This window comes from Arctopsyche grandis, chromosome 1 (assembly GCF_051622035.1).
Source record: "Arctopsyche grandis isolate Sample6627 chromosome 1, ASM5162203v2, whole genome shotgun sequence".
NCBI lineage: Eukaryota > Metazoa > Arthropoda > Insecta > Trichoptera > Hydropsychidae > Arctopsyche > Arctopsyche grandis.
Window position 1 is genome coordinate 6,560,017 of NC_135355.1, and position 24,401 is coordinate 6,584,417.

General features: G+C 35.7%; 3 protein-coding genes across 6 annotated transcripts; 1 reads left to right on the forward strand and 2 right to left on the reverse strand.

Annotated features, from left to right (window-relative positions):
• Positions 1-594: 594 nt before the first annotated feature.
• On the forward strand, positions 595-9,934 carry LOC143914719 (uncharacterized). 4 transcript variants are annotated; one of them, XM_077435038.1, is made up of 11 exons: positions 595-961; positions 1,041-1,379; positions 1,498-2,327; positions 2,711-2,828; positions 7,990-8,441; positions 8,524-8,705; positions 8,775-8,995; positions 9,081-9,169; positions 9,249-9,333; positions 9,443-9,528; positions 9,798-9,934. In XM_077435038.1, the coding sequence occupies exons 1-11, from the start codon at positions 759-761 to the stop codon at positions 9,800-9,802; spliced, it is 2,610 nt and encodes an 869-aa protein (XP_077291164.1). In that variant the 5' UTR covers positions 595-758; the 3' UTR covers positions 9,803-9,934. The 4 variants fall into 4 exon arrangements, with proteins under 4 accessions (XP_077291164.1, XP_077291149.1, XP_077291173.1 ...); XM_077435023.1 differs by having other exon boundaries at positions 599-961; positions 9,443-9,572; positions 9,798-9,932; XM_077435047.1 differs by having other exon boundaries at positions 602-961; positions 1,044-1,379; positions 9,798-9,932.
• Positions 9,927-15,400, reverse strand: AsnRS (asparagine--tRNA ligase). Its single transcript, XM_077435219.1, has 10 exons — positions 15,164-15,400; positions 14,543-14,890; positions 14,253-14,473; positions 14,060-14,178; positions 13,311-13,484; positions 10,960-11,088; positions 10,729-10,873; positions 10,557-10,661; positions 10,275-10,485; positions 9,927-10,198 (listed from the first exon to the last, which is right to left on the reverse strand). The coding sequence occupies exons 1-10, from the start codon at positions 15,201-15,203 to the stop codon at positions 10,014-10,016; spliced, it is 1,677 nt and encodes a 558-aa protein (XP_077291345.1). The 5' UTR covers positions 15,204-15,400; the 3' UTR covers positions 9,927-10,013.
• Positions 15,401-15,825: 425 nt separating this feature from the next.
• LOC143914900 (alanine--glyoxylate aminotransferase 2, mitochondrial) lies at positions 15,826-23,105 on the reverse strand. The gene is made up of 12 exons (XM_077435302.1): positions 22,945-23,105; positions 22,254-22,428; positions 21,989-22,134; positions 20,505-20,593; positions 20,213-20,397; positions 19,247-19,370; positions 17,715-17,903; positions 17,507-17,644; positions 16,797-16,949; positions 16,502-16,723; positions 16,168-16,413; positions 15,826-16,092 (listed from the first exon to the last, which is right to left on the reverse strand). Exons 3-12 carry the CDS (start codon positions 22,002-22,004, stop codon positions 15,949-15,951), a joined length of 1,506 nt encoding a protein of 501 aa, XP_077291428.1. The 5' UTR covers positions 22,005-22,134; positions 22,254-22,428; positions 22,945-23,105; the 3' UTR covers positions 15,826-15,948.
• Between the last annotated feature and the right edge of the window lie 1,296 nt (positions 23,106-24,401).

The window sequence follows — 24,401 nt, forward strand, 5'->3', positions numbered from 1 at the left end:
TAAACCAGTGCATCGTCCCCAGATGCCAGTGAGCTTCAGGAACTCGACCTAGCTCGTTCCAGTGAATCCTTTACCTACTTCGCTGTACATACAAATAAACCTGTATTAATCGAGTAATAAAGATCCTCTTCAAAATTCAACTGAATTTCCATAGGCTGGGAAACGGTCCAAAACCTTCAACCCCCCCCTATACTATTTAGAAACTGGTTATGGAAAAATTCCTAAATATCGGGTGGATCGGGTATAGATATCGGTAGTGTAAACGTAGCCATTCGTTCATCCCCTATAGAACTATCGGTCGACTAGTCGCGTCACGTTGTGTATAAATTTTACGTAATTCATCTAGAGTTAACAACTCGAGAATGTTGACGATCAACTACTTCTGTCATTACTGCTCACTGCATCTTTCATTCTGATCTTGGAACTTAATTGTTATAAAAAAAAAGTTTTTTTTATTTTTATACCTTATCGGTGCATTGAATATTTTCTCTTAATTTTCACCGATTCGCATGTGTAAAAAAGTTTGAAAGAGAGCGGAGTAGTAGAATTGTTTGATATATTTATTTCGAATTATCGAAGCGTCGGTACATGGACGTATAATGATAGCGTTGGTAAAAGTGTCATACGGACCGGCTGCAGACTGCAGAGTGTCGCTCGCCTTTGAAGGATCGTGCGTGGGATTCGTTCGTTCGTCTGTTCGTCTGTTCGTCTGTCATTGACAGGTTCAATGGATGCAGAGCTAAAGTGAAATTGTAAAGATGGGAGGCGGGACTCCTCTGAGCGCTCGCTGGGCGCAAATGGACCAGCAGAGGCGAGAGCTCGAGCGCCGCAAACAGCTCTATCTTCAGAAACAACTGTCGCAGCCCCCGCCGCCCGCCAACCCCACGCCCACCCCCACACCCACCCCCACACCCAACCCCACCACCTCCACCTCCACCTCCTCGCCCACTGTCACTGCTCAGTAATACCCCATTATACTAAATACATGTGCAATAATGCGACCCTATCGTTATCTGCAGTTTCGTGTATTTATATTTCAGTAGATCAGCACCGAATCATAGCGCTGATGCCGCGAGAATGGCCATGGTGAACGCCTTCTCTAACGATGGCTCGTTTTTAGACAAGTTCAAAAAGATGTCTGAAACTAAGAGCAACTCTAAACTGCCCAAAGTCACTAAACAGTTTCACAACAAGCAGGATTCTGAAAAGAAAAATGATTTTAAAAGTAAACATGAAAAGGAAAGCAAAAGTGTCCAATCGGACAAACACAAAAGAGACTCTTCTAACTATCATCGCAGCAGAGATAGAAGTAGAAGTACCAGCCGAGATAGAGATAAAAAATATGTTAGACGGAATAAAAACGATAAAAGCAGCCATCGGTAATTTTTTTATTTCATTGAATTGAGTTCATCTCCATAACTATGTAATTTGCTTATCTTTATCATTTTTTTTTTAAATCAACAATTGAATTGATCCAATTTTTATTGTTATTTACAGAGATCACAAATTCAATCGTTGGGAATCTGGCAGTCGTGGTTCACGAAGACGTTCTTTTTCCCCTTGCACACCTGTCGTCGAAGATATGCCCCATCGGAAACCATCCCGATTTGCAAACATCCTACCGCTCAATATTTCCAAGTCGACTTCGTATCCCGTGAATTTGCATGCGAATCAACCCAAAGTCTTCGGCAATCAAAACAATCTACAAAATCAAATTAACTTCCCAATCTTCCCCGATCAAGTCCTGAACAACCCCATAACGAAGCAGATAAATCTGAACCTGCAGTCTATATCGAATCCGGCGATCAACACTCAAATGCCACCTCCGATCACAATTCCCCCTCCAAACATACCCCCACCGATGCAAATGAATCAAAACTATAACAATCCTATGATGCAAACTACGTTGCCAAAGAACATGAACGTTTCGATACCGCCGTACGTTGAAAATTTAATGGCGAATAATTTTCTACCACTGTCGAATCGAATTTGTACCTCGATTCCTCCACCTTTGATTAATGACCGTATTCCTCTGATGATGCAGCCACCGATGACCATGCTGCGACTGATCGGCGAAAATTTTACTCGGCATATGCCACTGCATGCGATTCCGGAGCCGAAGCCGATCGATACTGTATCTATTCCACCACCTAAACCTTTGGACACTATAGCCATTCCTCCGCCGAAGCCTTTGGACGCTATCACCATTCCTCCTCCGAAGCCGATGAATCTCCACACTATACCTCCACCGTCTCCCATCTGTCTAACGCAAATTCCCAAACCGAAAGAATTGGATTTGTGCTCGATACCACATCCGCCCATTTCAGGTAAGATATATATTAAGACTACACATTTAAAATGATTTTCATTTTAAGTGTGTATATAAGGAATAGGCAAATGGATCAAAATTTGTATTGAAAGTACGTCCGTATTATACGTTAACGTGTCTTCCAATCCTGTAATCAAATTTTTTTTTTTTTTTTGTGTAAATATCTATGCACCACTTTGTCTCTCTTTCCTCACATACTCTCTAAGATCTTTGTATACGGAAAAGAAACCATGGAAAAGTTTTCAGCTCGAGACCACTTTACATTTAAAATGTGATTTGGATCGGTAGTGTTCAGTGTTCAGTTCAATATGTGTGGTAATCGTTGTTGTACTTCAAATTCTTTATAAATTGAGGGCCCATTTGTTGATTAGTGTTGTGTAGTTCTCTCAACAGATGGTTGTTTGTCGGCGACAATGGAAGCTACAGCCAATCAGGTGGCTCGAATCGGAGATGTCTGGGAGCTCACGCTGAAAGCGCAAAGCACAAATGCTGACATGTGGTAATATAGCTACCTGCGACTTACAACCTATTCACTTAAATTTGCTGAAAGCAAACAGTTGCGGGGGAACACTGTATTTATTATATACATATATATATATTATATTCAAACATTATTCATGTGTGTATAAATTCGTACCGACACGCCGTACGACATACGAATTTATATCCAGTAAAAATATGCATGTATAAACCGTAATCATCTGCAATGGATAATAAGTGCTCATTTTTGAGCAATGATAAGTACTTGAATTTATTAACAAAAGTAATTGCACAGTTTATAATTTGGACTAATTTATTTTTTTGTTTACTCTTGTATTAATATCACTGAGCGACAAAAAAAAAAAACACTTTTTTTCTCTTACCGGAGCCGAGATTAATCAATTTTTAGTAAATTTGACCCACTAAATTCATATATGACAATGATTTTTGGTGGTTTTTTTTCGTCGTTTATGAGATATGAGCCTTTAAAAAAATGCGCAATGGTCTTTAACTCAAAATATAGTATTGCTGTGCCTAAAGTAAGTATTGGAATTAATAATCAGATGGTTTTTCTATTGATTGTGAGTTTTTATTATTACTTTAAAATACGTATAATTAATTATTTAGCGAATTTTAAAAGTCAAAAATATTATATTATTTTTTTTCTCGAGCTATCATGAATTTATTGGACCGGTTCTATATTTCACTACGTTTGCTAGGGTTGGTTTTCAATTCCAATATTTTTTTTATTTTATCTGGTAAATGATTCGCACGGGCTACATATAAACGTTTGAATACAGATTCGCCATTAGAAGAAGAAATGATTTTATAGTGAAAAATATGAAATATCATCGTTCGTAAGTTTCGGTATGCAAACGTGAGCGAGTGAGATGGAGTGATGCGCTCTCCATTCTTTATGTCGCTCTTGACATGCGTATACAGTATATTCCTTGGCTCAATTTAAAATCATTTACCGCATCTATATAATAAAATAAAAAATATTGAGTTAAAAATCCAATCCTTAAATATGTAGTGTTGGGATTGAACGAAAGGCTGATGTATGGGCTATGGCTGAGAAAGGGTATGTTACGACCGATTGTAGAGAGGGGATGGAAAAGCGGCAGAGGGCGCGAAAGGACCGCTATTTTACAGTTAGTAGAAGTTAACCTTCCACTGGGGGCGGTTGGTCGTTAAACCACCGCGTGGTGTCGTTTTAATAAACAACATGACTGAAAACGCACGTGTTTGATCTTCAATTCCACCGCCACATCCCATCGTGGTCCTGAATAGCGTCATCTATTCAGGAATTCCACCCACAATTGGAGGCTCGTCCGGGATTAGGCGGCAGTTTGAAGACCACGTGCTACAATGTATCGGAGGAGGAGGCCGACATCTGGTCGTAGGACGTCGAGAGGGGTTCGGGAGAGGGCGATAGAAGAGCCAGTCGCCAGCCGAGCCAAGCTGACTTTCCAAGACATGGAGGGCGCCGTCCCCATTTTCACCGGAAACGACGACTATCCGGTAGAAAAGTGGGTGGCGCAGATCGAAGAAGTCGCACACTCGGCAGGTTGGGGCAGCATGGAAAAGCTGCTGTTTGGGAAACGCCTGGTCAAGGGGGTGGCCGAGAGGTTCCTGCGCATACAAGATGGGGTCTATTCGTGGGAGAAACTCAAAAGCGCATTACTGGAGGAGTTCGCTCGGATGGTGAGTGGGGCGTCAGTCCATAGGAGGCTGTCCAAGTCGCAGAAAACGTCAGAGGAATCGGTCAACGAGTACTTTTACCGGATGCGGGAGATCGCGAGCGTGGGTTCGATCGAGGATCGCGACCTCATGGAATACGTCATCGACGGGATCCCTGGCAGGTCTTCTATGAAGGGGATGCTGCATGGTGCCCGCAATTTGAAGGAGTTCAGGGACAAGTTGAGCGCCTTCGAAGGGCTGGTGGAAAAGGTAAAGGCAGAAGAAGCAGCCGCAACCGTAGCCACGGCCAAAGCAGTGCCCGCACCCTCAACTGGAGGCAGCTGGAGACCCAAGGCGAGGACGCCGGCACTGATCGACACAGGCAGTGAAGACAACCTCGCCGGCGAGAACTTCGTACATCGATGCGGCATCATCACTAGTGAAAGTGTTCCTGTGGTAAGAGACCAATGTAACAGCTCCGGTGCCATTCGTAGAAAAGCTGCGGAAGGAGTAAGGAGGGCTGATTCGGACTTGAAGGATGGAGAGCAAGAAAAAATCAAAGTGGAACGCGATAAAACGTCAAAACCACGAGTTCCGATCGAGGTCAAGTTGGAACAGAGTCTGCGGAGGGAAAAAGAAGAACGGGCTTCACAAGAGATGTCTGCTCATGCAGAACCCAACGATTCCTGTTCAAGCGAGGCTGATGGAACATCAAACATGTCACATGGTCAGATGGTGAGGACCCCCTTAGAGCCTCCAGCGTCGCCGTCTCGAGCTCATCTGGACTATTCTTCAGTGCGACCGAACACAGAAAATCGATCATCAACCACAGATTCAATTAGGATGAAGAATGATGAAAGTAAGCATCGCAAACCATGTGGAATAGACGTTTCCAATAATGAAGAGGACGGTGTAGACATGAGTGATCGAAGTGAGGACACGGGTAATGGAGGCCTGGACATGGGTGATGGAAGTATGGACGGTGATGGTTTGCATATTGGAAGGCTTTGGGACAACGGAGACATGGCGTTTTCAAATAAAGATGAACCGCCCGATGGTCAATTCAGTAAAGGGTCTCATGGTCATTCGAAGAATCCTAAAGATGAAGACGAAGAAAATGGGAAACATGAAGAAAAAGATATGGATAAATCACCAGAAGGAATAAGAGACCCAGTCAAAATTTCAACACCAAAGGACAATGTATTCACTTTCAAGCTCGGTCGTAGTCAGATTGATGTTACTTTAATGGAAAATAAAATAAGACCATGGATTAAGAAGGGAGTTTTTGGATATATCGGTGAACCAGGAACGATATTGGTCAACTTCATATGTGGCAAGATACCATATGGAAAGCCGTGGGGCGACGGGAGGTCCATCGCGGACAACATCATCGGACAGCCGCGTGGAATCGCGACTGGCATCGGATAGTGTTTAGGTTGTGCCGATTGAAGTGAAGTGTGTGTCAGTGAATTAGAGAATAAGTGGAGTACCCGGAGGGGTTTTAGTTAAGCCTTACATCATATTTGATTATTGTTTTATTTTGTTAGTAGTTATGATTTGAAATATTGTTAATGTTTTATTGATTATTCTAGTGTTTTCATGTTTTGGCGAGTGTTTGGTATGTTGAATAATGTTTTAATTTGGTTACATGCCTAGAAGAATATGAGATAATTGTATTGAAATGTAATTCTAGTGATGTTTTAAAATGTGATTTGTTTCCGATGTAAAGGTGTTGATTTTAATGCTATGTAATTCTTGTAATGGTTTTAAAATGTGATCTGTTTCCGATGTGAAGGTGTGGATTTTAATGCTATGTATTTCTTGTAATGATTTTAAATTGCAATTGTGATGATTTATGTGTAACTTTAATTGTGATAATCTGTGTGTAACTTTTTTTGAAGATTGAATTGTATTGAAACGTGAAAAATTTGATATGATACTGAAATATGTTTAAGATTACTGTGGAGTATGTTTGAGATTATTGTGGAGTATGTTGAAGACTACTGTGAAGTATGTCTGGGATTATTCAGAAGTATGTCTGAAAATTATGTGTAGTATGATTGAGGAATGACCCGGCAGGTGAGAGAAACCTGAGGGCAGGTTTGTGGTCAGGAAAGGCCGAGTTGTAGTGTTGGGATTGAACGAAAGGCTGATGTATGGGCTATTGCTGAGAAAGGGTATGTTACGACCGATTGTAGAGAGGGGATGGAAAAGCGGCAGAGGGCGCGAAAGGACCGCTATTTTACAGTTAGTAGAAGTTAACCTTCCACTGGGGGCGGTTGGTCGTTAAACCACCGCGTGGTGTCGTTTTAATAAACAACATGACTGAAAACGCACGTGTTTGATCTTCAATTCCACCGCCACATCCCATCGTGGTCCTGAATAGCGTCATCTATTCAGGAATTCCACCCACATATATATATATATATATGGTTAAGTGACAAATTAGCGAAATAAGCTCATAATATTACAGGGAAAAAAAGTATATTTTTGACTTTTAAAATAAGTTGATAATTAATTATAAGTATTTTAAAGTAATAAAATATCACAATCAATAGAAAAACATCCGAATATGGATTCTAATATTCATTTTTGGCACAGCAATACTAGATTTTGAGTTAAAGACTGCAAAAGCCAAAAATCTGTAAAAATTGCGCTTTTTTTTTTTTAAGGTTATATCTCATAACTGAGAAGAAGCCAACAAAAATCAGTGTAATATTCGAATTCAGTGGATCAAACTTAGTATAGATTGATTTTTTTTCCGCTCCAGGAATTTTTGTTGTTGCTCAGTGAATTTAACCCTTTTAATCCCAAGCTATTTTGCGAGGTACATGCGAAGAATCCCAAAACATTTATTTGAAAAAAGTGGTAGTCTTCATTTTCTTATTTATCTCAGCTAATTATCAATTCTCGGTATCAATTTTTTTTTGTGATGTCATCTCCATTATTAATAAGTAATATTTATTTATAGGTGTAAAGCAAATAAATGAATACAAAATTTTTATTTTGAATATAGTGATTTTTCAGTTTGAATGTTGAACGACTTTTGAAGTAATACTTAATATTATTTGTAAAATAAAAATCAAGTACCAAGAAATTCTAAAAATAAATGTTGGTTATCTCGATATGTTGAATATGCAGTAAGGATTTAAATTTAACAATTTTTGTATAGTAAATAAATAAAAAAAATTGCGACAAAATGTGTTCGAAAACGGGTGCTGATAAATCAATCAGTCCCATGGGATTAAAAGGGTTAATTCATATCAGTGGCGTATACTTCTTAGCTAATTTTCATTTAGTAAATTCGCGACACGCTACTGTTTCTTTTTTTTTTGCTAAATAGTCGATTCTAAAAATTATGCAAAGTTTTCATTTAAAAATTATCCATCGTCGACTCATATTTTGCGTATCATCTTACAGGTACTTTTGATGAACCTTTTTATTGGTGTTGTTTGCGCATTCCTTTTATTAATTTTATGCTGAAACTTCTACTTTTAAAGGTTTCTGCCTGAGGTCAAAAATGCAGACTGCAAAATGTCTAGGGATGTGAAATATTATAGCGGAAACGATAATTTGACTTGCGTACAACAAAAAATATCCGACGACGAAAAATACGAACCGGAATTCAGTCTGCGTGACGATTCCAGCTCTGACGGAGAAGACTATGCACCTCAGAACAAAGTGCATTCTTCCGACGATCAGAATTGTTCAATGTCGAATCCGATCATATTGCATTTCGAAAAGAATAAAAGCGAACAAAAAGACATAAGCTTGTCAGCGTCGAACAAGTTCAAAAATGATTTAGACAACGATTCCGATTCGGGCAACAATTCGGCCGTCGTTAAAAAGAAGGAATTGAAAAGGAAAAAATCAAGATGGGGCGATTCTTCGGCGCCAATTGTAGTTAATAATGTAGGATTACCCGGAGTAGCGACTATCAGCAGCTTGGGAGGTAACTTTGCTCAATTACAAATGCATTATATGATGAAAATTATTCATTTTTTAAAACTTTTTACATATGTACGTTTGCATAGGACTCATCAACGTGAATCATGTACCGACATTTCCTCTAAATTCGCAACCGCAGCTTACAAAAATCACTAGACAAGACTCTGGACTCATTCAATACGCTATCAAAACGTACGGTAATGTTAATCTTTCGGAAGAAGATTGGAAGAAATGCGAAGATCATTATAAAATCAGTATACTCTATCAGGTAAAATGGTCACCTTTATCGCTTTAAAGCAGTGTTTAATTGTAAATACTAAATGTGAACATTTTATAGGAAATGTTGAAAAAACGTCGCGAAATTGAAAAATTGATGTCATCAGGTCGATTTAAATACGAGTACGATTCGGATGAGGAGATCGACGAGCACGGAACTTGGGAGCATAGATTGCGTCAGCAAGAAATGGAAGCCACTCAACGCTGGGCTTGTGAGCTGACGAGACAAGCTAGCGGAAAACATCACATTGGAGACTTCTTACCACCGGATGAACTTAAAAAGTGTGTTTTCAATTGAAGTATGTATGTATGTGTGTGTGTGTGTGTGTGTGTGATTATTCCTAATTTTAATTCGTGTAAATTTCAGATTTATGGAAAAGTATTCTTCAGTCAAAAGCGGCAAAGAGCCAGATCTCAGTGATTACAAAGAATACAAATTGAAGGAAGATAATATAGGTAAAATATTATGTACATGTTACGTACTCGCTCAATATTGAAACAAGCAGTTGATCCTATCGGTGTTTAAATGTTTTAGGTTTCAAAATGCTTCAGAAATTGGGTTGGAGCGAAGGGGAAGGTCTAGGAGCTGACCGATCTGGTATCACAGACCCTGTCAATAAGTATGTGAATGTTATATAACATTTAGCCTTGATGAATTTTGTTTTTGAAGGTTGTTTGTACGTGTATATGTATATATGTTTTAATTGATTGTATTGTTTAATATTTCAGAGCACCTCAAAGAGATTCTAATCACGGTTTTGGAGTTGAAAGAGTTGATAATTTAGCCGAAGGTGACGATGAATTTGATGCCTATCGTAAGCGAATGATGTTAGCTTATAGATTTAGGCCAAATCCTTTGGTAAATATGTTTTATATACATATTTTTAGAATCACGTATAAAGAGAATGCTTATACCTTTTGAGCCAAGTAAATTATTCGGAACATGCTGTAGTAGATAAGCACATTGATTTTTTATTACAAAATTAAATTCACTTTGATTATTAAATTATTGTAGGATTAATCATATTTTATGTAAGTTTATAAGTTTCTCAATGTTTTCATTCGTTTTTGTATTTATTTTCAGAATAATCCTAGAAGACCTTACTATTAGCGGATTGAAGGCCGCGTTTTACATATATTTGTATTATTCAATGTATTGAAAACTCAATTATCATAAAATTCAGTGTAGTTGATATCAATAAAAACCACAAAGTAATCAAGAAAAGCATTTTATTATGTGGATATTTGATCCGATAAACATTGACCGTGCGTAAATGAATACAATGATATATATAATAAATTAGGGTTTACACCGTTCTAAGAATCTGGGATACAAGCACACGTCTCTGATGTGATGACGTGCGAGTAACCAGCACAGCAGTCGCTCCAGACCCAGGCCGTAGCCTCCGTGAGGGCAAGTGCCAAGCTTGCGCTGATCAGTATACCAGTAGTAAGGAGCTGGGTCTATGTTCTCTCTCTTATATCCTAAAAAAAAACATCGGCAACATTAAAATAACAATTTTAGTCACGTTTGTTACACTTTTTAGTATAGAATTCAAACCCTCAAGCAGCTCGTCGTAGTCCCATATCCTCATTGAACCGCCGATGATTTCTCCCACGCCCGGCAAGAGCACGTCAACCGACTCGGTCAACTCGCGATTTTCAGGACAACGAGACATGTAAAATGATTTAATGTTCACCGGAAACCGGCAGAGCATGATAGGCTCATTGATTTTATCAGTCATCTTGCGCTCAGGCATTTCAGGAATATCCTAAAAAGAATCTCGATATAAGCTGATGTTTAAATCAAACAATTTAAAATTATATAATTAAAATTTATCACCTCTCCGAATTCATAAAACGATCCATCATCTTTAGTGATGTTGTTTTCTTTTAAATATTTAATAGCATCTGTGTAGTCCATTCGCTTAAATGGCTTCTTGGGTACCTAGAAATTTTAAAATTTAATAAATCGGTTTAATATTCAATCGATTATATATGATTATAAATTATACCTGAAAATCGGGATTCAATTCAAGGACTAAATCTCCGATTGGAGACGCGAGCACTCGCTCGACAACATCCACTACCAAATCCTCCAGTCTGTTCAGCAAGTCTTCGTAAGAGATGAATGGACATTCGGCTTCTACGTGACTGTATCTATAGAGACATTTTTATTGAATTAGTAATCATTGTGTAATTGATATGGAAACAAATGGTAAAACATTTATTATATAAGAACATACTCGGCTAAATGTCTTCTGGTTCGGCTCTGTTCCGCTCGATAGCTTTGTGCGATACAATAAACATCACCAAGTGCTGGTAAACACGTTTCCAAGTACAACTGAGAACTTTGTGTAAGATAAGCTTCCTCACTAAAATATGTAGTTCATATTAGAAGATATAAATTATTATACAACGCAAAAATACTTGTTATTTCATATAAAATTTTGAATTAATTATAATGAATTAATTAACTATTCAATGAATCAATACGATATAAAGTACATAATAGTGAATCATTTGTTGAAATGTAAACAATTCGGATGTGACCAACCCATGACCATTTATTTGTGTATGTAAGATGTATAAAAAACGAAATTCGATATTGATAATAACACATACCCCGGCTATGAGCATTTTCGATACAAGTTTGAGCGCTATTGTAAGGAAACGCACTCAAGACAGAAGTTCTACTTCCAGTTGTCAGATTTTGTTGCTTTTTTTATTATTAATTAATAACACCATAAATATTACAAGCGTAAAATATCAAGAAGATAAAAATAATTTAAAAGGACAAAATAAAATGATTAAATATTGTTTAAAAAAATATTATTACTTCCGGTTTTCAAAGCACGCATATTTTATATATAAGGGTTGAAAAAAATAGTGGAAGAAAAATCGAACAAGATTAAACTGCCACTTCCGGTTGACGGGCGTAGACCAAATTTTATATATAACTTGGTATTAAACTTAAACTTCTGTATATGAAATTTAAGTTCAATACACTTAAAGATTTTTAACCCTCCCTCACCGAAGTGGGGTATGCAAGTGGCCCAATTTTTACGTTTTTCGTAATAACTATGTGGTTTTCAAAGCTATATGTACACCCTATATTTCTTGTATTCCTAGAATGAACAAGAAATTTATTTTAATAGATTTCGTATGATTTAGAAAAGGGGTACATTGTAAAAAATACATTTCTACATTCCAAAATATGATTTAAAGGCGGTATCGATAAGTCATGTTTTTGACTGTTCGCTTGCATATTCTTGTTGATCGATGAATCAATGTGAGAGAGACAGCTATATTTTCGTCGCTTTTGGCGCGTGGCTATTGAGTCATGCAGTCGCCTGTTGGCCTTACCTATGTGCGTTTGCATGTCGATGCTTGTTGTTATTTTTTAATACAAAAATAGTCAAAAACATGCTATAGGACTAAAACTTTTTATGTTGATGTATAAAATGATTAATAAGATATATATTGAATCCATTTGTATTGAGAAAAGCTTTATTTTGATTAAAAAACACTGGGGTCTTACTAGACCACGATTCGGGACACTCGTTCGATCTCGACGCTCCGTTCCTTGAAAGGTTAATATGCCATAACCCATGCGATGATATTTCATCGGGCACAATATTAGTGTAAAATAAATTCAGTTTGATCTGTTGAAGGGTTTGGGATAATTGAATCAAAAACTTAAGAAAAAGGACACCTACATATAAGTGGAGGTACCATTTCCAGTCAACTGAAAAATTTGAAAACAAATTAATGTCTCATCGATAAGCATTTTAATAACCGATACTAAGTTTCAATTCGATAGGACTAACAGTGTTCCCAATTCCCAAAATATACAGACACATTTTTTCTAGACAATGAAAACGTGATCAGTGATCGACTCCGAGTTCGAATCAGTCAAAATCTTGAGTTCGAATTTTCGCACGATTACAAAACTTCATCTATTGTTACTACTGTTGCGTAGGGGTGGGTGGAGGATCCAAGTAAAAGGCCAAAGTCGTTCCACAGCATTTATTGGTGATTGAGGAGATACACGCACTGGCAGTGATCCGTCAAGAGTGTCTTGATATCGCCTAAGTACCGCCTTATAACGGATCGGTCGCTCAGGGCATCTTCGACATCCGGTTACTTCCCTATTGTTTAGGCATATACCCGGATATGTACTCCCACGGTATCGATCACTTCTGAGAAGGGACCAATAGCGGCCAATTCGGTGGCCATTGTTTAGCCTACATGCACTTAGTCTAGAGATAATCTTTGAAACCAAGTCTCTGGGATGCTACTCGGCCTAATCCAATTGCACTTAATAGGCGGTGTACGTAACACACTAGATATGTAGATAAAGTAAAAAGTATATGTGTGGGCATGCATTTATAAGTCACAGGTTGCCACTCTCTTATCTAATCTTTCAGTAGTTGCATTTTACGTACATATACTTAACGTCAAAAACATATTTGTAGCTGGGATTTATTATTATCATAAAATAATTCGTATTTGGTCATTAAACTAACCAAGGAAAGTTGTACATATACACATGTATCATTGTTGATGGATTTATATTCTTATCTAATTAACTCACCCGAAATAATTCAATTTAAACAGCGTCGATCCACCTTCAACTTGAGTTTGCACCAGAGTTGGTGGACACACTTCAACATAGCCTCGGGATTCATAGTGTTGACGGAAGGCAGCTGTAACTGCACTGCGAACACGTAGCACACGAGACGTGTTCTCACCGCGGATCATAATATGCCTGTAAATTGTTCACGGTAATTATTTTATTAACCGTTTGCCCGCGGCCGTCTTCTATGGAAGCTTTGAGCGACAAGTCTGTAGCGCGGCTGTCAGCCATAGAATTTCTGAACTTTGCACGGGATTTTGAGGCTTATATGCGCCTATTTCAACTGTTTTAAGGTTCAAAATTGGTTGAATATATTACTGAGAGTTGAATGCCATCTATTCAATTTGTTTAAAATGAATATATACCAGTCAAAATTAGTTTTTTGTGGAACCATACTGAAACCTCGTTTATGTGACGTCACGTCTTCATACAATTGAAACGATACATCACAATTGTATGAAGAATGATTATTTGACAATTAAGCCAAAACTACGAGATATGTTATGTATTTTATTGTTTAAAATAATACTTTATGTGTTAATTAATATATCTGGTTACTTGAGTAAATATTAAAATCTGTATTTAAGGTCGAAAACTCGATTGCCAAATTTGCGAAAAAGGTGCAGCGTACAGGGGTTGTTCGCTATATGTATTGCCGCGGGCAAAGGATTAAATTAAACTTCGGCAGAAAGAAACGAAGAAGCTACCTATTATCAAGTTGAACATCGGGAAGGGCATCTTCATTCAAAATAGTATCGGCACCACCTGGAGGAGCCAAACCAATAACTTCCCAGAAATCAACAATCAGCTCGTGTCCTCCTGGAGCCTATTGAAAACGTTCGATATGATTATTCTATACTTGATGGGATATTAAAGGTGATTTAAATTAAATGTAATTACACTTTTGCCTTCGGGAACTGGAACCAACTTTCCGAACAGTTGTACGGTGGACTCCGTCGTTAGTGTAACAGCATCGATACACTGGCAAAGTTTATCTTGCAGAACGCATTGTAAGAAGCCTGTACCATCACGCAAAGACATGAACATGAGGGCTTTGCCTTGACGCCTCAACCGATGGACCCAACCGAAGATTCGGACACGTACATCGCGACTATTTTCACCTAGTAATAATATGAACATGTTAAAAATGATATCAATATAAAATATGTAATAGTATGGTAATTAAGTACCATCTTTAATTTTGATCAACTTTGCTTCAGGCAGACTGGGATCTTGAACGATCACGATTTTTTTGGCATCTTCGATGTTTTGTATATGTTTTTCGGTGTTCTTTTCTTCTTTCTTAGCCTTATCATTGGCTTGATGCTGCTCTCTTACCCAGATTTTGTGCTGCTTTTTTAGTTGAGACTTGGAGGCTACTTCATACTTGGTACCATCTTCTTTATCGTCCGTGTATATTGTGGGAAACGGTTCTTTGCCGGCTTTTCTCATGGCTTGAAGGACAGTTTTGAGAGGATTTTCTTTGGTGCCGTCGCCAGTCGAATCGTCTCCTCGGGTATCGGATGTATAAATTTCATCTGAAAACATGAGTTAAAAATTGCATATAAGATAAGGCTGTACAGTGCCACATGGCTGATGCAATAAAGAAATCGATTTGCATGGTGATTTACGCAGTATTACAAATTGTTTGGTAAAGATTTGAGATAAATCGTTCTTGCCAATTATACATGAGATATAAGATATATATGCATGCGAGCTTGGTTTGCAATATTTGCACAATGGTTTTGTGCGACCGGCTTTTTAACATTGGTGTCAGAATACGGTTGGAATAATTGAAAGTTGACACTCACTGATGGTGAGACCGGCGAGAGAGGTTTCCGTGGCTGCCATCTTCGGTACGTTGACAGTTGTCTAATGCTGGAGACAAATATCAGTAGAATAAAAAAAAGAACACCAGACCCACAACCACCACGCGGCAACGCACGTGTCAAACTGACGCAATGCGACCACCACTACCACTTGAATTCATTTTTTTTATTGATTATGCCCATAACAGCACGTTACGTTCAGTTCCATTTCATAACACTAAAAATCGATAAATAACGCCAAATAAACGGTAAAAATATTTTAAATGATAAAATTACGATTTTTGTGTCTCTATTTTATTGATAGATTTCATTGTTTTCTTTTAATTTGATCCTAAGTTTACTCATAAATGTCACTAAAATTAATTATGTAGTAAATTTGAAATTATTTTGATCTAATATTCGTAATTATAAACGATAGTCTATTATAACCTATTTAACTAATTTTGATTGAGTGGTTATAAAAAATAAATATATGAAGTTCGTCAACAAAATTATTGACGATAATGAATAAAATGGACAATAAAGTTGTTTGGTCATTTACCCCCCCCTCCTTCCACAGGCTCTTTAAATTATTTTTATTATTTTAACATATGAATGTGTATACATAAATAATAATTAATTGGAAAAATTAAAAAAAAAATGGTAAACTATTTAAGCAAATATATTTTCCAAACCACAAATTTTTCATAACAATTTAAATTAAAAATAAAAATATTTAACAAATTCAACTTATAACTATGAATTAATGTTGACTTGTGTCAATTTATTTATTTATTTTTCTCCAAGAATACATATTCAGGACGATTTCTTTTGGCATGTTGAGCGTAAGTTTTTATTGAGTTGTCTAAAACTTTCACCGTAAAATCTGCATCTTCTTTGGTTATACACATCGGAGGCTTTATGCGCAATACCTAAATATAGTTGTTAAATTTTTATAGTAGCTTAATTTCTTATTTCAATATTGATTTAATGTAAACGATACTTACGTTGCCATTCATCCCACCCTTTCCTATTAGCAAACCCATATCTTTGCATTGCTCTACAATATGTGACATAAATGGCACTCCAAGAGGAGTATTCTTTGAATCCTCTACCAATTCCACTCCGATCATCAAGCCCTTTCCTCGAACGTCTCCAATTACCGACCACTTATCTTTTAACTTTTCTAATTCTTTCAGCAAATACGTTCCAATATTTTTTGATCTCTCTTGGGTTTTTTCTTCTTCAATCACCTAAAATGAAGTGAAAGTTTTGCCTTTTTTTAAATATGTAGATATACAAAAAGCATACATATTTTAACAGATAGGTAAATTTGTTTACCTCTAAAACTGCTTGTCCAATGGCACAAGCAACAGGATTTCCTCCAAATGTATTAAAGTGCAATGCTCTGGTCAGGCATTCTGCAATTTTAGGAGTTGTAACAACAGCAGCTAAAGGGAAACCGTTTCCTATTCCTTTAGCCATCGTTACAACATCGGGAATTACTCCATGACCTTCAAAGCCCCAAAAATGCTCCCCAGTTCGTCCAAAACCTGTTTGCACCTGAATTTAAAACTTTAAATACACAGGAATAACGTTTCTCATGACAATTATAAATAAAAGCACATCAATTTACTTCGTCGGCAACATAGAGTCCTCCATTAGCATGGATTAGTTCTTGGGCTTTTTTCAAATATTTTTTTGTGTATTGTATGGCACCTCCGACACCTTGTATAGATTCAGCAAACATTGCTGCTACTCTACCTTTTGGAAGCGAGTATTTGAATACCTGTTCATAATTTAAAAATCGTATTAAAAATTATTGCGATTATTTATAAGAAATCAGACGGTAGTTACATTATCAGTCAACAGTTAATTTAACTAACTAAATGACGCTATCTTTTCCCTATATTTAGTTGCCTTGAAACCGGGTTTGGTGCAAACGATCGACAAGCGCCAGACAGACTGAACCACAGATTAACTGGATGGCTGCTTTAAGCGCTCGACTTCACGAATGATAGATTGCACATCAGATGACGAGTAACCTTTCGATGTGCACAGATGCAATTATTAAAATGGTAATTATTAAAATTGAGTTGGATCTTTCTGGTGAGTTTAATAAGGCAAAATTCGGAACTCAAGTATCAGAAGCACAGAACGTATACAGGGTAGGTATGTCGGGACTTCGGGTAGATTTCGCTTAGTGTAGGTGCGAGCAATGCGCACGCATAAGGTACACGTGTCGTTAATCTGTGGTTCAGTCTGTCTGACGCTTGTCTAACACTAATAAAAAGTTTTGCAATTGTGCAAAACACTATTTTAACGTATGTACATATATATATGTACCTCTTCCAATTGATCGTAGTACATATCAGTAGCTTGGCACTCGTCACCTTCGCAATCACACTTTCGACTAGTTTGCACTGGAGAATCCCTACATTTCGCACCTCCCCACAGGCCTTTAAATGGATCTGGATTCATAACCTTGAATGAAAATATCGCAAAGAATTAAAATATAATTAAATGAAATTTATCAATATTGATTGAAACGTACATGATGTATGCCATTATTTGCAGGAACATGATACCTCCATGTGGACTGAGCCGTAACTCCCATGGTGTGGTTCGTCATCCCATGATAGCCATTCCTCAAAGATATGATGTCGAAGTTTCCAGTGTGGAGTCTTGCTATCAACATCGCCAAATCATTCGCTTCGGAACCACTATTTACAAAATATACCACCTAAAATCAATAGAAATTAAATACCAAACGAGTAACTTGATTTTATACATACATACCTATGTACATATATAGTATAATAGAAACTAAATCGTGATTGTGAAACTTTCGGATGAGTAAATTTTATGCGAAGATCACGACCGCCCCGATGTCTTCGTGATGCAAAATAATTTTTAGAATATGTACTTTCACTTAACTATTAAATACACACATATAATGCAATATATGTATGTATACTCAATTACGGAGATATATTGATCTTTGAAGACTTTTTATTTCATCTACATATGTACGTAGTAACAATACATAAACGAAGTTTTGTGATCATGCGAAAATTCGAACTCGAGATTTTGACTGAATCGAACTCAGAATCGATCATTGATCACGTTTTCATGATCTAGAAAAAATATGTGTGTCTGTGTGTGTGTGTTAGTATGTGTGTTTGTGTATTTTGGGAATTTTTTGAACACCGTTAGTCCTATCGAATTAAAACTTAGTATCTGTTTCTAAAATGCTTATTGATATGACGTAAAATTTTTAAGCTGACCTGAAATGGTACCTTCCTTTATAGGTGTCCTTTTTTTAGGTTTTTTGATTCAATTAACCCAAACAAATTCATTTAACTCAACAAATCAGACTGAATTTATTTTACATGTAATAGAAATTATAAATTTTATACACTAATATTTTTAAAATGTTTTTATCTCAACCGGAAGTAGTACTTTTATTCTAGAGAATCGAAGCTTTTTATGTTTTTCTCAAAAACCTTTTAATGTATTGAACTGAAATTTCATATACAGAAGTTTAAGATTAATACCAAGTTGTTTATAAAATTTGGTCAGCATCCGTCAACCGGCAGTTTACTCTTGTTCGATTTTTCCTCTTCACGAAAGAAATCATGTATCAATGTGATGAAAATAAAAAAATAACTAAATTTAATAAACCGGAAGTGGGTTTTTTCCTCTTAGAAAAGTCAAATATGATGTGAACACGATTCTTTACACACCCTTGAACGTATCAAGCTGAAAATTTGTATTTGTATTCTTTATGTACTAACTTGGAGCTGGTAAGGTTTTGGTCAGAATTCGTAAACTGGAAGTAGTATTTTTTTTTTAAACAATATCTAATTATATTATTTTGACCTTTTAAATACGAATTGAGCGTAAATGCGCTCAATTTGTATTAAAAATGCTCTCATAGCCGGTATGTATGTTTAATTGTCGAATTTTGTTTTGTGACCTTATGTTCCTCAAAAACATAAAAACAAAGTCATGGGTTGGTCACATCCGATTTTTTTTTATAGAAATTGGACTTTTTATTTTATTATATACAAAGTCAATATGAACCTTTAAATCTCCTGGAAGTTTCTCTGTCAATTTTTCTGCATACTCGTGAATATTTGGATGCAAGTAAATGTTTGAAGTGTGCCATAATTTATTTATTTGTTTAGTAGCAACATCGACCACTTTTCTGGAACAAAAAAAATACATCAGGTCAAATTACCAAATAACCTTTATAAATTTACAATGGAAATATTCAACCGAATTCGATACATTGAATACGAATTTTAAATGTGAATCTCGTTACAATATTTTATCGTGAAACAAGTAAAAAAAAAATAGCTATTTCACACAAATAAGAGTCCAATGAAAGAATACAGTCATTGATATTTTACAATTTCTAGTGAAAAATTGCAACTGAAAGTACTCATACAAGGAGAAATTTGTCGTCAGAAATGTCTATAGATCACACAAGAAACGAAATGAGAAACTTTTGTCAAAAAAAAAAATTATTTGCTAAATGGAATTTTGGGATCACATTAACAAAAAAGGGATATTTCACCAAGAAAACGCCGAGGCGAGCGCAGTGGGCGATCAATGCCACTGAACATTTAGGGCGATTGACGTCAGGAAGAATCTCGACGGTCAGATTACAATTGTGTCTTACACGATATTTTTGCACCATCGGAATGGCGGAGGATCCATTTACTTATATTGATGACCAAAATGAGCAATATGGCAAAGTATGAAAACGATTGGATAAGAGGCAAACTTTTTCCTGAGTTGTAATCGTAAGTGAAACGTAAAAGAGGTTTGTAATAAAAAAGGTGAACTTCGTCATTACATACATATTGAACGTTCATCAAAAATGGTAAAACTCATTGTTACAATAAAGTTTAGTTTATTATTTAATATGATAGCAACGAGCACAACTAAGATCACTCGACTAAGGAGTACTTCTAAATCAACAATTATACGATGCTAATTCACACTCTTTAGGTGGACCCTTAAAATTTAATTTAATCAGCTTACGGATGACAGTGACCGACTGAAACTGTAACTATTCCTCCAAACATATCCAAGTATCTCTTTCCTTTGTGGTCGAATAACCACTGCATATGCCCTTGATTTATGACGATCGGTTTCTTGAACATGGCCGTGATGCAAGGTGCCAAATGACGTTGTCTCAGCTCTTGCATACTTGCATAATCTTTTCCCTAGAATCATATAAATATACATATAATACATAAGTACAAAATTCATAGTTTACGTAAAAAATGATTATTGAAACATATGTTTTGTTAACATTACTTTATATACGTACATTGTACTTTTCTGGTACAAAATCACATCGAGGCATTTCAGGTACATCGACGGAAAAGTGTCGACATATTCTTGATGCTTTTCTCACACCTGCAACAAAATAAATAAGAACAAGCGTCATAAAAAATAAGTATGCTCCTAGATTTTGATTTGGGGGGTGGGAGCATTTTTTTAAAGAGATTTTTTTTTATTTAAAAAAATTCATTCAAATATTTATACAATTCTTTTCTTATTAACAAACAACACCGTCTTCAAATATTTCGCAAACTTAGACGTGTTTATTACGATTATTTTTCACCATCGAACTATCAAAATCGATTAAAATTCCCATCGTTCACCAAACCGCGCAAAATGGCAAAGTTTCAAAACGATCGGAAGAATGTAGGAATTTCAGCAAATCGTTTGCGAAGTGAAACATAGAAAAGCCTTGTAATAAAGGACACGCCAATGGATAAATGTATTACATTCCTACGGCATTAGTCAATCTAATTATACACAATATATGTAAGTACATATATATGTAAATATATGCATTATCTACAACGAAAACACATTGCAATAGGTGTGTGTTGATTTTCATATTTATAAATGATGAAAACGATTTTATTAATTGCGGTTCAACAAACTAAAATAATCAAGGTCATTTTTAAATTGCCTATTAATAGAGATAACAAGTTTCAATAATAAGTTCAAAACACAGAAAAGATTTAGCAACATAAATGTTTATTTAAAAAATAAGCGATAATAATTTACGTCAAACAGCGTATTTACTTCAAAAAAAATGGTTTTAATTAAAACTTTTTGATTTTTTTTTATCGAATAAAATTTAAAAAAAGGATACATGGTACATAAAGTATTTAATGTTCTAATATTTTTAGCAGATTTAGAGAAAATTGTAAGAAAATTTTCGAAAATCTTTTATTTAAACCAAAAATATTAAAGGCAAATACAGAAAAGTTTTAATAAGACTTGTAATAATGATTTCATTATTCAATAACGGGCTATGTATAATTATTTATACTAGCTTTTAGCAACTAATGAATCAGTTGATGGTATTTAATTATTTAATAATACTTGCTATGACCATACAATAGTTTTTTACTTTATTTTTATTTTATATAATAATTTTTAAATTTATTTCAGTAAATATACATATGTACCAAGTTGAAGAAATATAATAATTGTAAATAGGTTTTTGAGCTCTTTTTCCTATTATGCTGTACATTAACATTAGAATAATATAATACTATGATTACTAACCAAATAAAATAAAATTGCTAAATATAAAATGATCAGTAGATCAGTAGCTATTAAAATAGATATAAGATGTATTGTGAACATAATTTCGTAATAATAAAAAGCATTTAAAAATCCAAAGTTGAAGAAATACCGCTGCGACCCACGAATAAATAAAATGATATGTTAAAAACTGTTCACGATAAAATCATATAACATTGGAATAACAAAAAAAAGGTCAGTACTTACTGATTTTCTTTAGCATGTTTACAACGCGTTGTCTAGTGATGATTCAAATTAGTAAACAACACACTGTTGCGACAAATGATGCGATCTGAACCACACTAATCAGATCCAATTGATTCTTTGGGCCTGGTGTCCGTTCTGGTTCCGAACTGAAATACGAATGAATTATGCGGTCGGTTTATGTTGATTTATTTAAAAATGTGTAACTCCACGGGTCACAAATTAAACACTATAGATATATAAGTATTTACATACATATTATACATACCCATAATCAGTTTTCTTCCGCTTACATGGACGTTATCGTACCCATCGTCGTTCGACGATTCTCGAGGACTAATCTGTAGTTGTTTTTTTTAATATTCATATGGTATAATTTTTAATAGAATATTTATTTAATTTTCCACTGCTTAGTTCATATTATATTATGTGTATATTATGCACTGTGTAATAATAACAATATAAAGGTAGGAGTTATTCCGCGTAGAACTGGTTTTGTTGTTGTTTGCAATGATAAACGTATGTATTTAAATGGAGATGTGAACATATATGTACATGTGACGACACACTAAGAATAATACGATTAACTGTTCGATTTTGTTTGATGACAATCATCGACAATCAAAACAATTACTACATTTATGAATGTAAGTACATATGCATGTGTGAATGTTAGTAGTACTTACTAAGTACATACATATGTAAAATGTATTACGGAAAGACCACTGACATGATTTTTTTTTCCTTATTTGGTTACTATAATTTTACATAAATATACGTATAATCCCTATATTATGGTTTTCATATTTAATTTTTTTCTAATTCAAATAGTTCATTGTCACGTTTCGTAGGTCATAAAGTCAATAATAATATTGATAAATAAACTATTTGACTCTGTAGATAAGAATTTTTATAAGATGCCTAGTCGGCCTCGATACTTTTTATTATTATTTACATACCTCCTTATTTTTTTTTAATTTCTCTACTAGGATTCTCGTTTCCCGAAATTCGCTAACTGAATTTAACGTATGCCTTCACAAAATCCGTTTGAGTTTTGGTTACGTGGAAGATCTTTCCTTCAGAATCGACGTTCATCCAGTTTCTAATACTTTTTAACCGTGAAATATTTCTCCCGACACTGAGCCTTAAATTTATTCAGATACGTCATTTCAGGTTTTTCATGAGGGGGGGGGGAGCTGGCTAATTTGTGTTTGTATCTTATAAGTAAAGCCCGGACCCTGAAGGGGCTGTATATTGTTCAAATGTTGTAAATGCATTGTTAAAGGTTTGCCGAACATTTTTTACAAAGGATTTACAACAATTGAACAATAAAGAGCACGCTTCCGGTCCTACCTCTACTTATAAGACTTTTTTTCTTAGGAGAAGCTTCGGATCGCCATGTAAAGCTCTAACCGCACTATGCGTCTGCGACACGAACGGCAGCGTGCGGCCAAATATTGTTTGTATGAAATTGTATGAGATATAACACACCACGCGTCACGCGACGTAGTGCGTTATATCTCATACAATTTCATACAAACAATATTTGGCCGCACGCTGCCGTTCGTGTCGCAGACGCATAGTGTGGTCAGACGCATAGTGCGGTCAGAACTTATTGCAGCTTCTGCTGGCCTAAACTTTTAGTAACGAATTATTGAATTGTCGTTTCATAGTATGCAATTCATCACAGTTCCTGGTCTAGCCAGATCTGGGGGGTTGCAAATGCCCCCACCCCCCGCCAATAATTTCCCTGAATTTATTGCGAGGAAATTTGAAGTGAATTAGTGGAAATTGTTTGCAATATTGTCAGTGTAAGCTTTTAGTTACGACTGAAATGAAGAAATTCTACTTCAAATTGAAAGATTGTGTAACTCGTTTATTCCATGGTACATATAATATTTGTTCTATAGTTGGTTAGCTATAGAAAGACACGTTGGAAAAACTTACTTGCTGTCTCTTACACCGCCTCTCGACCAATAGCATTTCGTGCAAACAGTGGAATATTGTACGCGTGAAATGTTATTTGTCGAAATGAGGTGTAAGCAGTGGCGAATCAAGTAAATTAGGGGCCCCAGGTGCATTTGCCCAGAGGCCCCCCACTTCAGTAAAATAAAATGCTGTCATCGTTTTTTACCATGCTTTTCAATATATAGTTTTTCATTACGATTTTATAAAACCATATTTTTTTATTTATCTACAATATGTATTTGAAACAGTTTTTGGAAGAAAATAGGTACTATTTTAAAATACTATGTAAAAAAGTTATTAATTCCATTTATTCTTGGTTTACAAACGTATTGTGAACAACGGTAATAATTTGTAAGTTGTAAATTTTGGTAGAAAAGGCCTATTTTGAGGCCACTAAGATTAGGGGGTCCCAATCGTGCGGTTATTTTCGATGTATGATAAACTGGTG